The sequence below is a fragment of the Pundamilia nyererei genome, unplaced genomic scaffold (genome assembly GCF_000239375.1).
Source record: "Pundamilia nyererei isolate P.nyererei 1_Seehausen unplaced genomic scaffold, PunNye1.0 scaffold00029, whole genome shotgun sequence".
Taxonomy (NCBI): Eukaryota; Metazoa; Chordata; class Actinopteri; order Cichliformes; family Cichlidae; genus Pundamilia; species Pundamilia nyererei.
Window position 1 is genome coordinate 205797 of NW_005187430.1, and position 13994 is coordinate 219790.

Sequence of the window (13994 nt, forward strand, 5' to 3'; positions counted from 1 at the left end):
TACTGTATATAGCAGAAATGACAATGAAGTTTACTTTGACTTTGAGTACATTTTCCCGACTTCTATTTTATATAATGTGACAGTGTTTTCACTGAAGGACCTAAATTGTTTTAGTGTCATTAAACTTTAAGAGTTTTAGTTTGATATTTAACCCATCCCATGTGAAACTACATTGTATTCATCTAAAGAGACATCAGACTAAAATATGGAAAAGAACTTTGAAATGTACTACCGTACCTTGGTGTAGTCCACCAGATTCTGGTACTCGATATAGTTTCCTCCACCCACTACGAAGACGATGGCCTGAAACAGCAGGAGGTAAAAAATCAAGCTTATATCAGAGGATATGTTGAAGGTGATGGACAGAAAGACTGCAAATGATTAAAAAAAAGCTGCTGAAGTGATTTTACAGAATGAATTTCAAGTATAAACACTGCCAAAGACAAAAGTTTTATGAACTGAAAGAGGTAGACGCCTCTAATTGTATGCAGGAAATCAAGTTTTATTCCAATATTCAGGATTTGTAATTATTTACTTCATTACTATACTTATGTATGCATTTAATTTCAGATGTGTTTTTACTTGTTCAAGAAATCAATTTTGTGATATTGTATCTTATTTTTTCACATCTATAATTACTTACTATAATAATAGTAATGTAATTACTAGTCCCACAGTTACTGTTTTATGATCTACCACAGACTTGCTGGCATAACTGTTGTTTTACATGTGATTGTGTGGTGACGGGATTAATAAAAGTCCAAATCAAATTCAATCTCATAAAAAAATTCCAGATTTGAAACTCTGCAACTTTCATCACAGCTAAGAAACAGTTAACTGTGCGTTATGAGAGAATCATGTGCGGCAACAGAATTTCCTGTCTGTCTTGTGTTTCCTTTCAACTTTTGTTTATCCTGGAAATAACCTGAACTGAATTTCATCAGTCAAACTTTGGTCCAGATACACAAATTCACCTCCTGAAACGGGTTCTTGTTCCTGGGGATGGAGCTGAAAGAGAAGGAAAGGATGATGAGACATCTTCGAGTGTATTTTACCCACCGAGAAGATGAGCTCTGCCAAGCTACAGATGAGATTTTGGATTTGTTTTCATACCTTTCACTGCCTCGCAGCATCTTTGGGTCAAAGTATCGATAATCATCTGTTTCCTTAAGGATCAGATAGAAACTTTTAGTCAGACGTACTACACACTTATACTCAACAGCCACAAAAATAAACCCTAAATAATGTAGATGGTAGAGGGATATGTAGATTGGTTTGGCTTTTCTGATATTATTAGATGAAGAAGAGCCTCCGATTTGTAACTTAAAAAACAAAACAAAAAACCTGCTGGTGTCAAAATGTAAAACAACAACAACAACAAACAAACAAAAACAGAGTTATCCAAATTGAAAGCACGACAAAGGCAAAAGATTTATTTCACAGGTTGACCTGGTTGTGTTGTCTCTCAGCTCCAAGGACTAAACACAGACAGAATGACACAGCACTGTGTCTTTTGGCTTACTGTCACATGACCTAGATGCAGGTGGGTACAGGTTTAGTTCAAAGTAGTATTTGTACTGGAGAAGGATCGTTTTTGTCAGTGATGTAAAAGCCCAAGCAGACCATGAAAAACAAAGACGAGTCAGATTTATCATCTTCATATTTTCCTCATTTTAATGACACAAAGCTCTGCAAATTGTACGTCTCCCACTCCATCCTAAATTAATTACAGGAAATCTCAGTTCTTATGCAGACACTCAAAAACAGCACAACCTATTTATTAGCTCAAACTTAAAAAGTATTTCCTTAACTGCTTTGAGCCGGTGTCTACAATGGCACCAGTAGTTTTTGAGGTCAAAATTAAAACTTGTGCCAGAGGACCTCACAAACGCAGAAAAACAAAGTTAAACTGTGACTTTCTAAAAGTCGTTGGAGACTTTAAAGGCTTTCAGTTTGTCCACATCAAGAGAAAATTGTACAAAAACCTCCACTGTGAACAGCAACATGGTTTTATTACGTTTGCTTTATCTGATTAATGTTAGTATTAGTATTAATATTTTATCTAACTAAAAAATGAGTAATAACCTCTATAAACTTCTCCACCATTTTGCTATACTTTAACTAAAACATAACCTCGAAATGCAACAGTTTTACACTGAGGACAATCTGATAGAGGGAGAATGTGCTCCGTTTCTTTTATCTTCATCCCAGACTTCCATCCCCGCTCCACCCTTTCCCTTTTTATTCACAACAACAGGACCTTTGTTGGTAGTCTGTAACTCCAGACGCTGAGAAACCTGCAGGGGGTGTGTGTGTGTTCACTTGCAAGTCTGTCACTACAAGGACCGGTTTAAGCTTTGAGCAGAGACATTTGGGACTTAACTTCAAAAGGAATTTTTGACAGTTCAGAGTTTGTTTTAGGGTTCACGTTAGATTCAGGTTTTGCTTTGCATGCATATTTGTGCGCATGGTCAAAATGAATACATGGGCTGAGAGTCAGAAACTGCACTTTCAGTTCAATGTGATAAAGTGTGTTTGCTAGTTCACGTGGGTTCAAACGTGAGTAATAGAATCTGTACTTTCCTTCCTCTCACACATGGACCACAGCAGTTAATATGAAGCTAATGTAATTTGTGGCATGTGTGTTGGAGCTGTCAATCACAGCTGAAGTGACACAAAAACGTGTCTTTCTTCTGAGTTTCCTCTCACCAATTAAGTTATGTTGAGGCCTACAGATATGCAGGTCTTACAGAGGAACCTTTCATATTTTCTTTAGCAGAGAAGTTCTACATGTAATATAGAGTACTCTGCAGTTTTGTATTCACACTATACGTACATGGTAAGCTGCTTTGTTCTGCTAAATCATAAACAAAAACAAAACTCACAGGATGAGACTTCATCTCCATCAGGTTGTCCAGGATACGGGTAACCGGAAGGTTCTGGGAAAAAAAAAGAAACAACTTTTAACCTCCTAGGACCTGGCGTCCACATATGTGAACATCACATTTTGGGTTATTTAGACTACAATATTCAATTTTGCTCTACATGGGCCTGATATCCACTTACGAGGACATTATACTGCTACTGTTCTATCAAAATTTTAAACGAATATCCTCATATGTGGCTCTCATTTTTCTTAAAAAAAATAAGGTAAAAGAAAAAAAATCTGCTAATTCTTTGTTTTTACATTCATCGGGCCCCAATCAGCCCAAATATCAGAGAGAAATGAAAAACGCACGTTGTGGAAGAGTTCGGGTCTTAGAAGGTTAAACATAACAAACAATAATGAATCTCTTACAATAAATTCATTTACTTTTTATGATATTTCATAAGAATCATGAGTTTGTGTTTAGGTTGGACTTTTATTTCTTTTTAGATATTTGGTAAGTAGCTATTTTGGAAAACTGGAGTTGCAAGTGAAGAAAAAAAAAAAAAAAAACAAGAATAACTTCAAATATCTTCCCTAACAGAGCATCAAAAGATGCATTCAAATCTACTCTCACTGTTAATAATGTTCTGGCAGCGAAGCAGAACAGGTGACTTCAGCGGGTCCAATTTCAGTATGAAGAAAACAGACGCCACCTCCCTGTGTGTACGTGTGTGTGTGTGTGTGTGATGATTATAAATGACTTTCTTGTCTGTGCCAGTTTTAGTCTGAAACACCCTGTCATCGTCATCGTGCTCATCCATATTCCTGTTGTCTAGGAATGAGAACGTTGTCACATTGTGTGCACTTGATTTAATATTCTGCCAGATGCAAGCAGACGGAGGATGGTGCTTTTGTGCAAAGGCTGTTAAATGCAATGTGCAGATGCAGTTCAAAATTATCTCGTATATATAAATATATATATCTAAATATAAAAATGGGAATGCTGGAGAAGATGTGGATCAGAAGAGCCACATCATTATCATATCTTTTGGGACTGCCCTAACTTAAAAAATTACTGGCTGGGAATTCATAAAACTTTGTGTGAGGTTTTTAAGATAAAATTTGACATCAATTTTGTAAATTTGTACTTGGGCTTGGTTGCTGGCTCGGTCCGGGGAGGGGACACAAAACTCTTACAAGCGCTATTAGCGGCCAGCAAAAAATCAATAACCAGAAAGTGGTTAAATCCAACTCCGCCAAGACTTGAGGATTGGTTTAATGTGGTTTTCGAAATATTTAAAATGGAAAAATTGACATTCTTTTTAAAAATTCGAAAAGACAAATTCTACAAAATATGGAATAAATGGATTAGCTTTGTGTCCCCCAGCCGCCCTAAATTTAGGTAAGACCAGCCCTGAATTGGTGTATCTCCCATGTATCGTACAATGTCAGGTTGACCCTCAACTTCATAATATGTACCTAATGTAGTCTTTGTAAATAAGTTAAACATGCTGCATTATGTAACACACTGTCAAGCCAACGAGTTAATTTTATTTTTTTGCTATCAGAATGTAAAACAAAAGGACTAAGAAAAAGTTTTTTTCTTTTTTTTTTGACTAAATAATGTCAATGCACTTTATTGTAACAAGTCCTTTTTTTTTTCTTAAATAAAAATATAATTTAAAAAAAAGAAAATGATCTCGTTTTCAGGTGAAAACATATGCCAAGGAAGTTTCCCAAGTGTTACATGGACAAACATGAACAAAAATGTGAGAAAAGGAAAAAAACAGAAAAAGAAGGAAAAGTGCTGTTGATTACAGCCCTGTCCCTCCAACCTAGCACTTTATTAACTACAATTAAATAAAAAAATCTTCAGATAATCTTCATATAAATGAGAAAAAATGTGATCTCTGTGACATTTGGGACTATTTTTAAACTAAAATGATTCTTCTTTTTCTTCTTACAAACGAATGCCATTTCTGAGGTGCTAAAAGGTCCTCAAAAACTCTGACACGTGTCACATGTATGAGCATGAGTGATGTAAAACAGCTTTCAAAGTTTCCATAAATACAGCACATTATAATAAATATGTGCAGCTCTGATGATGTAAATATGCAGCAGTTGTGTGGCAGGCTTTAAATGTAGTTTTATCACTTTAATTTGAAGGCTGTAAGGCATCTTTGGTCAGATAAGACTGGGTACTGTTCAGGTTGATGAACTGGACTTTAGACAAGTTCTTAATTACTTTTCTTGTGTTGATTTTGGTAAGAGTAGTTCATTGTTTCAGCTGGTTTTCTGGAATTGAAATGGTAACAGAAGGAGTTTTACTCACATGCTGTTTGAGCACCAGGTTTTTCACACCCTCCATGACAAACTGGGAGCCAGTATTCATCACTCTGGAGAACAGTCTGTGGGGATGGAGTTGGGGGGGTGGGGGTGGTAAGGAGAAATAGATGAAGAAAAGCCAGGACGGGATGAGAGACAGGATGGAGGAAAGCAGGAGGCGGAGGGCAGGAGGACAGGGTTAGGCTGGTAGTCTAAGAAACTCTAAAGTAAAGGAGAGAGTGAGATGTCCCTGACTTTTTGATTCAAAAAGTCAGTTTACAAAAATAGAGTAATAAAAAACATGACCACAGCCTACACTCAGGAAAACAAACTTTCAGGATTTGTGTTACACTGTGATATCACAATTACACAGCCAAGCACCTAATTAGTCCCACCTGGATCCACCCCCTACTCTACCTCTACTATAGCAAAATCATAACTGCTGTCACACTATGGTACCAGTGTGCCTGCTATCACCATCAACCTTGGTTGTATGCCTACACACAGAGAACCACTTTCTTAGAGGGCTACGAATATAGACGTATATACACAGAGTGAAAAGGTATGACCCACTATTTTATTGTCTCATTTTTCACTAGTGTACTGTATCTAATGGCAGAGGCAGGAAAGGAACAGCTCACTACATGAATGAAGCACACACAGCAGCCATTCCTTTGGAGCTTAAATTTGGACATATTAGACTTCAATAACAAACGGAAATAGGGTGTAATATGTGACTAACAATAACAGTAGGAGAGTAATCATAGTAGGCTCCAGTTATATTTCACAGCCATTGAGAGGCAATTAAGGCACAGTAATATGTGGTTATGTTGTTTCTAAACAGTTTCTAAAGCTGCTAAATCTCAGTGGAAAAACCTTACAAAATTAATACATAAAGCTGGTCCAGCTGTTTAATTCACTGCTGATTACTCAATGAAAAGAATGTTTAAATTGTCATATAACATCATTTTAGACTTGTCATCTCACTTATTAGTTCATAATTCTAAAACTATGTTAAAAAGGTACAAATTAATAATATTATTTACTTACCCCATAGGTTTGACTCCACTGTTGCCATAATTGGCTGGTGTGGCAGCCATTTTGGTAAAGGCCCTTGAAAGCATGAGAAGAAACCACAAAGACTTAAGCATACTGACGAATTAGTCAATACCGTGTAAATTAAATGATTTTTAGATAAAGCCTTGATGGAAATTTTGAGTTCAGCATTTATTACAAAATCTGTTGACCATTGGAGGGTCAAAATATGTGGAGTTAAATGATGCTGCTGGGAAAAAACACAACTTACTTCCATTGTTTAATGTAGTTTAGAGGTGAAAGGTCACAGACTGCATCCAACAAAGCCTTCTTATACTGCTCCAAATCAGACTGAAACACAAAAACAAAATCCCACAGTCATCTAATGTTAACACATAAAGACGCCCAAGGCTAGAAAATAGGTGGAAAATAACAACAACAATAATAATAATAGAAAATAATAATAAAATAATAAAAGGTTAAATAATGGGGGGAAAAAAATCAATCGCACAAACCTTCCTCAGCATAAGAGATGTTTCCTAATAGTGCCACCAACATGTAATCAAGATGTTCTTACATCATTGAATAAAGAGTGACTGTTTATATTCAATAAAAAGCTAAACAGACACTGTGAGTATTTTGAAATAGGTGCAGTGTCAGCTTTGCGACTAAAAGGTACTGGCAAAAGTTCTGGGAGGAGAACATTTAAGGAAATAATATAATTATGATTTGCAGCACACAAATTAACACAAATTGTTTTGAATATTGCAAAACGTACATCTTATTTGCACTTGATGTGATTGTGATAGGTGCTGTTGGGAGTGTTTATTTATTTAGAATTGAGAGGGAGATGCTGTCAAAACAAGTGTGTAACTGACACTGACAAAATGATCAAAGCTGTAGATCGCGTTCCAAAACTTGGCTGTGTCTTGTAACTCTTCATTGAGTCATCACCCTGAATGTTTAGAGTTGAGCACCAAATATATTTGGTCTACAGCAACACTTATATTCATGAAAGAGAGAACTTACATGAACAAGAAAGTCAAGACACTTTTTGCAGCGAATGACTGGTTTGTAGGGTTTTAGATTTTTAGTCCCATTTCTATACAAAAATCTCTGCGTCTTATCTCTCAGCAGTGTGCACACAGTGCTATTATATGCAATACAAGGCAATACTGTATACAAGGATACAACCCTATGTTCCACCTGACCTGTCAGATTTATTGAATGAACAGCTATCTCAACTATTCTACCGCACACAGTCCCAAACAATTTCTAGCAGAAAAGTTCGCATTTATACGAAAAACATTGATTCTCAATATATTAAAGATTGCTCTTACACTGTATTATGTATATGTTACTAACTCCCTTATCAGGTCTGCTCATTTTTGCCCCCCAAATTTACTTTCAGCACATATTTGTGATTGCAACATCAAGCTAATTTTCACACACTTAGTAAATCTTACTGTACCGTGGCAGAATATTACACCAGCAGTGTCAAACATAGGTTTGCTGAACTGTGGCAATCCAACCCACTGGAGTTTGTTTTACACTATAAAATGACAGAGGAACAAGGCATAATCTTTTGACTTTTACTTTATTTTGCACCAGAAACCAATACTTTTCACTTTAAGTGACCAAGAGGTCATTATCGTAAGCCTTCTTCTAGAACTGTATGAACAAGTTTCTTTGATTTATGAGTGTGAATGTATAAAAAACTAGGACTTCTTAGGTGTTTTCTTAGGTTATCCAACAGTCCAATCCATTCAAGATCAAATTGCAATGTATGTGGCCCATGAACTAAAATGAGTTTGTCAGCCAAGGCATATCATAATAGGACTGATTGAATTTTGTGCACCAATTTAATTTTGGATAAGCTGGTGCCATTCACAATAGAGCAGAGGAGGTTAATGGAAGAGGAGTGCTCTGTGATGTGTTTCTGTCTGAAAAAAGTCTTAGTTATTGTCAGTTATCACTGATGTACATGTGGGATTTATTTAGCCTGCACTCTGACTGAAACAAAAATAAATGAAACATCACTTAAGCCACCCCATGTCAAATATTTCATTATGCATTAATCATAACACAGAATTTAGCTGTTCAGAGTCCTGCCAAGTAAAGTAAGACATTAGTGTATATAGTTCAGTTTACTTCAGTGTGAAAGAATATGATGCAGTGTGGATCGTCCACACATAGCTTACTCTGATGAGCAGCTCGTGGAAGCCACCCAGGCATTATTAAAATGCCAAACCATGTTAGAGGGCGCACAAAAGTGTGCCTGATTGTTTTTGTAGCTATTTGATATTTATCTAATCCACACTAATGAAAATCCAGCAGCGGTCGCAGAAACCTTAAAGCAAATAGAAGAGAGTAAGGAAAAGGGTGAGAGCGAGGTCTGTGAGATATAAAACAGGAGGTAGAGGAAAGAGAGCAAGAGACAAAAAGACATGGACAGAAGGCCAAGAGTTGGTCACAGAGGGAGAGGGATGACCGGAGATGACAGGAAGGAAGAGGGGAAAGAGTGAAAGAGGGGGTGGAGGAGAGGGGGCTGAGAGGGTACTCCCAATGGGGAACATCTCTCAGCTGGATGAAAGATGAAAGCAAGAGTGAGGCTCACATTTTGGCAGAGGGGCGAGCAGTCACACCATCTCACAGCAGAGGAAATGGAGGATGACACTCTGAGAATCACAGAGCTCAAAGATCTTAAACAACCATCAAACAGTCTCCTTTCTGTTGTTCACATTTGGGAAACTTTTCGCCGAAAAAGACGATTCAACAGACAACTCCAGACATGGTCTCCTTCACAAACCCGACCAATCACTCCTTGAAATGGGAATGTCTTAGAATTATACTATACTGCATTATCCACAACATACTGGTACATATCATCTCAACAATAAGAATTATACTGGTCCAAACTACTAAAAATGCCAAAAATAACACAGTTTGAGAGACAATATACAGTATTTTTACACTAAAAAGTTTGAATCCCAATAAACTATACCATAGCTCAGCATGGTGTGCAGTGTGTCCTTAAGAAATACAAGTGCCAGGCCTAAAAAACTATCTAGAGCAGACAAACAGTATCTGAAAGTCATGTCTTTAAGAACTGAGACCTGACGGTCACATTTAGCGTCGTCAACAGCCTCATTAATTGCCACCCTTTCATCAGGTGGAATGGTCAGTTGGAAATGTTTACATATTGCCCAACGTTACTACACAAATGACAAAAAAAGACTGTCTGAAAGAATTCTAACTGTGTAAAGAATAAAGGTTTCTTCACAAATATCGACTTTCAAGCAAAATACAAAGAAATGAAGGGTTGCTCAAGAGTTTTGCTTTATACTCTTCATAGCTGAATCAATGGGCTACTTTCAGTCATTGTGCAAAGGTACTGTTTATATGGCTGGGGATACCTGCATTCAGCTTAGAGTGAAAAAGTCACTTGGATGAGTTCTCCCACTGAAAACGCTACGTCCAGATGAACAGAATCAACCTTTTGGGATTTACTTACCTGGATGATTAAGCATGCATCAAGAAAGCCAAATCAGTAATGTGACCTCCCCCAGTGTACTTTAGACTTATCGGGCATTGCGGAAAATGGGATGCTTTCATAAAACAACATCCAAGGGTTGTAAGAAAAAGAAAAAAACTTTTCTGTCATCTGGAAATGGTTGTGACGGACAAGATGTGAATCAAAGATCCATTCTTCAAGAATCCAGTGGAGGGAAAATAGGTGTGGATGAGAACAAACAGTGAAGAGAAAAACAAAACAAAACATAACTGAACTTACTCTTGATGCCACTTGAGGCTGGCTCTCCAAATATTCCTATCTTAAAATTGATTTTTGGCTAGGCTTAAAGTTAGGGGCAATGGGACGCTTCAATTGACAGGTAGCTCTTGTTCTAATCTAACCAAGTCAGTTTTTTTTCTGAGAGAAACTTTGGTTCAGCCATTTGTCAGTGGCTCATAATGAAATGATAAATACGGTACAGCCAAAAAGATGTTTCTCATACAGCACATCCAAAATGTGGCTATCGATCAATATCCTTTGGTTCTGAAAACACAAGAGCGCAACCTACTTCAAGCCATCTGCACAAACCATTTCTATTATTTGCCAAACCACAGCTGGTGTTGCAAGTCTCCTCTGTGCCATTTTTTTGAGCGATGATCTAGAGCACTGTCATCTAAGATGACAAATTAAATTCTGTTTGGTTCAGAAGTCTGAAACAAGATGCTGAGACTTGGCCGGGTTAGCTTCCACTTCAAAACATGGAAGAGACAGTGAGATCACTACGGAAGGAGTTTTATTTAATCAGTGAACTTATAATAGAGTGTTTAACTGAGAGAATAAATCTAGTTAATCTCTTGTTCAATCATAATTGTGATCCTATAAAATAACGCCTACCATTTTTAAAAGTGCCTTTTTGCATAATGAGTAGTCTTATAATTTTTTTAGTATTTTCAATTCAATTCAATTCAATTTTATTTATATAGCGCCAAATCACAACATAAGTCGCCTCAAGGCGCTTCATAGCTAGCTTTGAATAGAATAGAATAGCCATAATGTGTACAACCCATAACAGAATATTATTTTGGCTTGTACACTGGCAAAAAGTCAAGACAGTTGACTCGCTTCTTTGCGAAACAGTTACCCATTACAGAACATTCATTGGATGTTTTGCAGTGGCAGTACCACACTACATTTCCTTATGAACAAACATGAAAATTTCGTTATGATCTCACGTGTTAAAAATACTTTGTAATGTCATGTTATTTGTATATGCTGCATTCTATTAACACATCTCTCTCAGAGAAAGGTATTAAGAGCTGAAGTCAAATAGTGGAAACCATCACAGAGAAATAAGCTACTATACCGGCTTTTGATATTCTTGTCTTTCTTTTTCTGAAGTGCAAATTTCACAGCCTCATCAACATTGTATTCCCAAAAGGGCAAAAACGTAAACATCTAGGCAAATTTTAAGGAGCCAGAAAAGATTCTTATTTCCATCTCGATTTTATTTAGGGGTTCTCCTACAGTATCAGTAAAGTACAGTTGGTATCGTTCACCATTTATCTCATAGTGGCACTTCTTGCAGTTCGTTACGTGTTTATGAGAAGGTATTTTTAAAATTCCCAATTTCCTTTGCAGAAACATGCGTTTACAATTAAGGCTGCCACTCTGTTCTGAGACCTCCCTGCTCTTCCAAGTGCATATGGACAGCCAGATGTAGTGAGAGTAGCAAAAACAATATCTCTGCCTCTGACAAGTACAGATCAGACAGTGACAAATCAAGAAACAGCATTCAAGACAAATCTGTCTAGCAATTAGAGGGAAACCAAAACAATTTAAAAGAAGGATCATGTATGAGATTTGGATGTGTAGAAAAGTATAAGCTGATTTGTGCTAGCACTGAATTCCGCTGATTTGCTGGAATTTTGACTAATCTTGACTTTAATTTTATGTAAAAGCTAGTAGATAGTTTAGAATAGCCCATTATTGTTATTGCACATGTACAGGGTGGGCCATTTATATGGATGCACCGTAATAGTACGTTAGTTTATGTGAGGGGGCAAACCCCCAAAAAGGGGGGGGAAAAAGGGGGCCAATTAAAAAGCCGCCAACCTGGAAAAAAACTTTGGTTTTTTCAATAGGAAGAGGGCCATGTGACACATCAAACTTATTGGTAATGTCACAAGAAAAACAATGGTGTGCTTGGTTTCAACGTAACTTTATTCTTTCATGAGTTATTTACAAGTTTCTCTTTGTTCACAGCCATTGACATGTCGAAGAGGTTAACACGTGAGGAGCGGATCGAAATTGTGTTGACATCTGGTGAACGTAGTAGCCGGGTCATTGCAGCAGATTTCAATGCAAGACACCCTACGAGACCACCCATCTCCCATGCTACAGTTAGCAAACTGCTTGCTAAGTTTCGTGAAACTGGTTCAGTGTTGAATTTGCCAAAATGTGGACGAAGAAAACTGTCACTAATGAAGAAACATCAGTGCCTGTCCTAGCTTCATTCAGCAAGAGCCCACAATGTAGCACTCGCCGCATGTCACTGGAGAGTGGAATCAGTCGAACATCCCTTCGGCGGATATTAGCTACTCACAAATGGCACCCTTACAAACTCCAGCTACTGCAGCATCTCAACGAGGATGACCCAGATCGGCGCACAGAATTTGCAGAATGGGCAAAACAAAAATTGGAACAGGACCCTCAATTCACGCAGAAGATTTTGTTCAGTGATGAGGCAAACTTTTATGTGAGTGGTGAAGTTAACAAACAAAACCACCACTATTAGTCTGACACTAACCCACATTGGATGGATCCCTCCAAGACTGTTGGAACAACAAAAGAGATGGTTTGGTGTGGTATATGGGGTGCAACAATAGTGGGTCCATTCTTCATCAATGGAAACCTCAAGGCCGCTGGATATTTGAAATTGCTACATGATGATGTGTTTCCCTCTTTATGCACTGAAGCTGGCACGTTCCCTGAGTTTTTCCAGCAAGATGGTGCACCACCACATTATGGGTGCCAGGTCCGAGCATTCCTAGATGAACAGTTTCCTGGAAAGTGGATTGGTCATCGTGGGCCAGTTGAATGGCCCCCAAGGTCTCCCGATCTGACCCCCTTAGACTTTTATCTTTGGGGTCATCTGAAGGCAATTGTCTATGGTGTGAAGATACGAGATGTGCAGCACCTGAAACTACGGATACTGGATGCCTGTGCTGGCATTTCTCCTGTGGCGTTGCTATCAGCGTGTGAAGAGTGGGAGAAGAGGGTTGCATTGACAATCCAACACAATGAACACATTTTATAAGTGGTCAGAAATTTGTAAATAACTCATGAAAGAATAAAGTTACGTTGAAACCAAGCACACCATTGTTTTTCTTGTGACATTAAGTTTGATGTGTCACATGGCCCTCTTCCTATTGAAAAAACAAAAGTTGTATCCAAGATGGCCGACTTCTAAATGGCCATCATGGTCACCACCCATCTTGAGGAGTTTGCCCCCTCACATATACTAACGTGCCACAAACAGGACTTTAATATCACCAACCATTCCCATTTTATTATGGTGTATCCATATAAATGGCCGGAAGAATATATAAAACCGGAAGAATATATACAAAATAAGAGAGAGGCACACAATAGAAAAGGATCTGTAACAATGGTATGAAGGCTCCAAAAGGCAACTGTAAATCTAGTAAGAAACAGAATTTCTTCACTTAAAACTGTGTTGAAGACTGAAAATGTTTCTCAATTAACTCAAACAATTTTTGATTTCCTTGCTCAGTTTATTTCTGCATATTTTGGACTTTTCGCATTAAATACTCTTTTTGAGTTTACTCCAGCCTTTTGTGTCTCTGCAGCAACAACAATACAGCACATTATGCCTGTTAAATATTCTGCTCGTTACCTGCTTACTGTTGGTAACAATGGTATAAATCACAAGCTAGATATAAACATATTTCTATATATACTCAATTAATGTGTGTTCATGTTTGAAATATGCTGAAATAGTTCAAAATTGAAGGCACACTGAACCAGCATGGCTACCACAGCATCCTGCAGCATCTTGCCATCCGAACCGGTTTGTGTTTAGTTGAAACATCATTTATTTTTCAACAGGACAATGACAGCAAACACACCGCCAGGCTTTGTAAAGGCTATTTGACCAAGAAGGAGAGTGATGAGCGCTGCAACAGTTGGCCTGGCCTCCACAGTCACCTGACCTAAACCCAATGGAGATGG

At 37.7% G+C, this 13994-nt stretch overlaps 1 protein-coding gene across 1 annotated transcript in view; it reads right to left on the reverse strand.

Moving 5' to 3' along the window:
- The window catches only part of scfd1 (sec1 family domain containing 1), a 34167-nt gene that overhangs the window by 1124 nt on the left and 19049 nt on the right, over window positions 1–13994 (reverse strand). The window contains exons 17-23 of the mRNA XM_005728564.1: window positions 6501–6580; window positions 6245–6307; window positions 5202–5277; window positions 2886–2939; window positions 1114–1166; window positions 975–1008; window positions 238–303 (exon numbers count right to left, since the gene is read on the reverse strand). Coding sequence (XP_005728621.1) covers window positions 238–303; window positions 975–1008; window positions 1114–1166; window positions 2886–2939; window positions 5202–5277; window positions 6245–6307; window positions 6501–6580 — 426 coding nt within the window. The remainder of the gene's footprint in view (window positions 1–237; window positions 304–974; window positions 1009–1113; window positions 1167–2885; window positions 2940–5201; window positions 5278–6244; window positions 6308–6500; window positions 6581–13994) is intronic.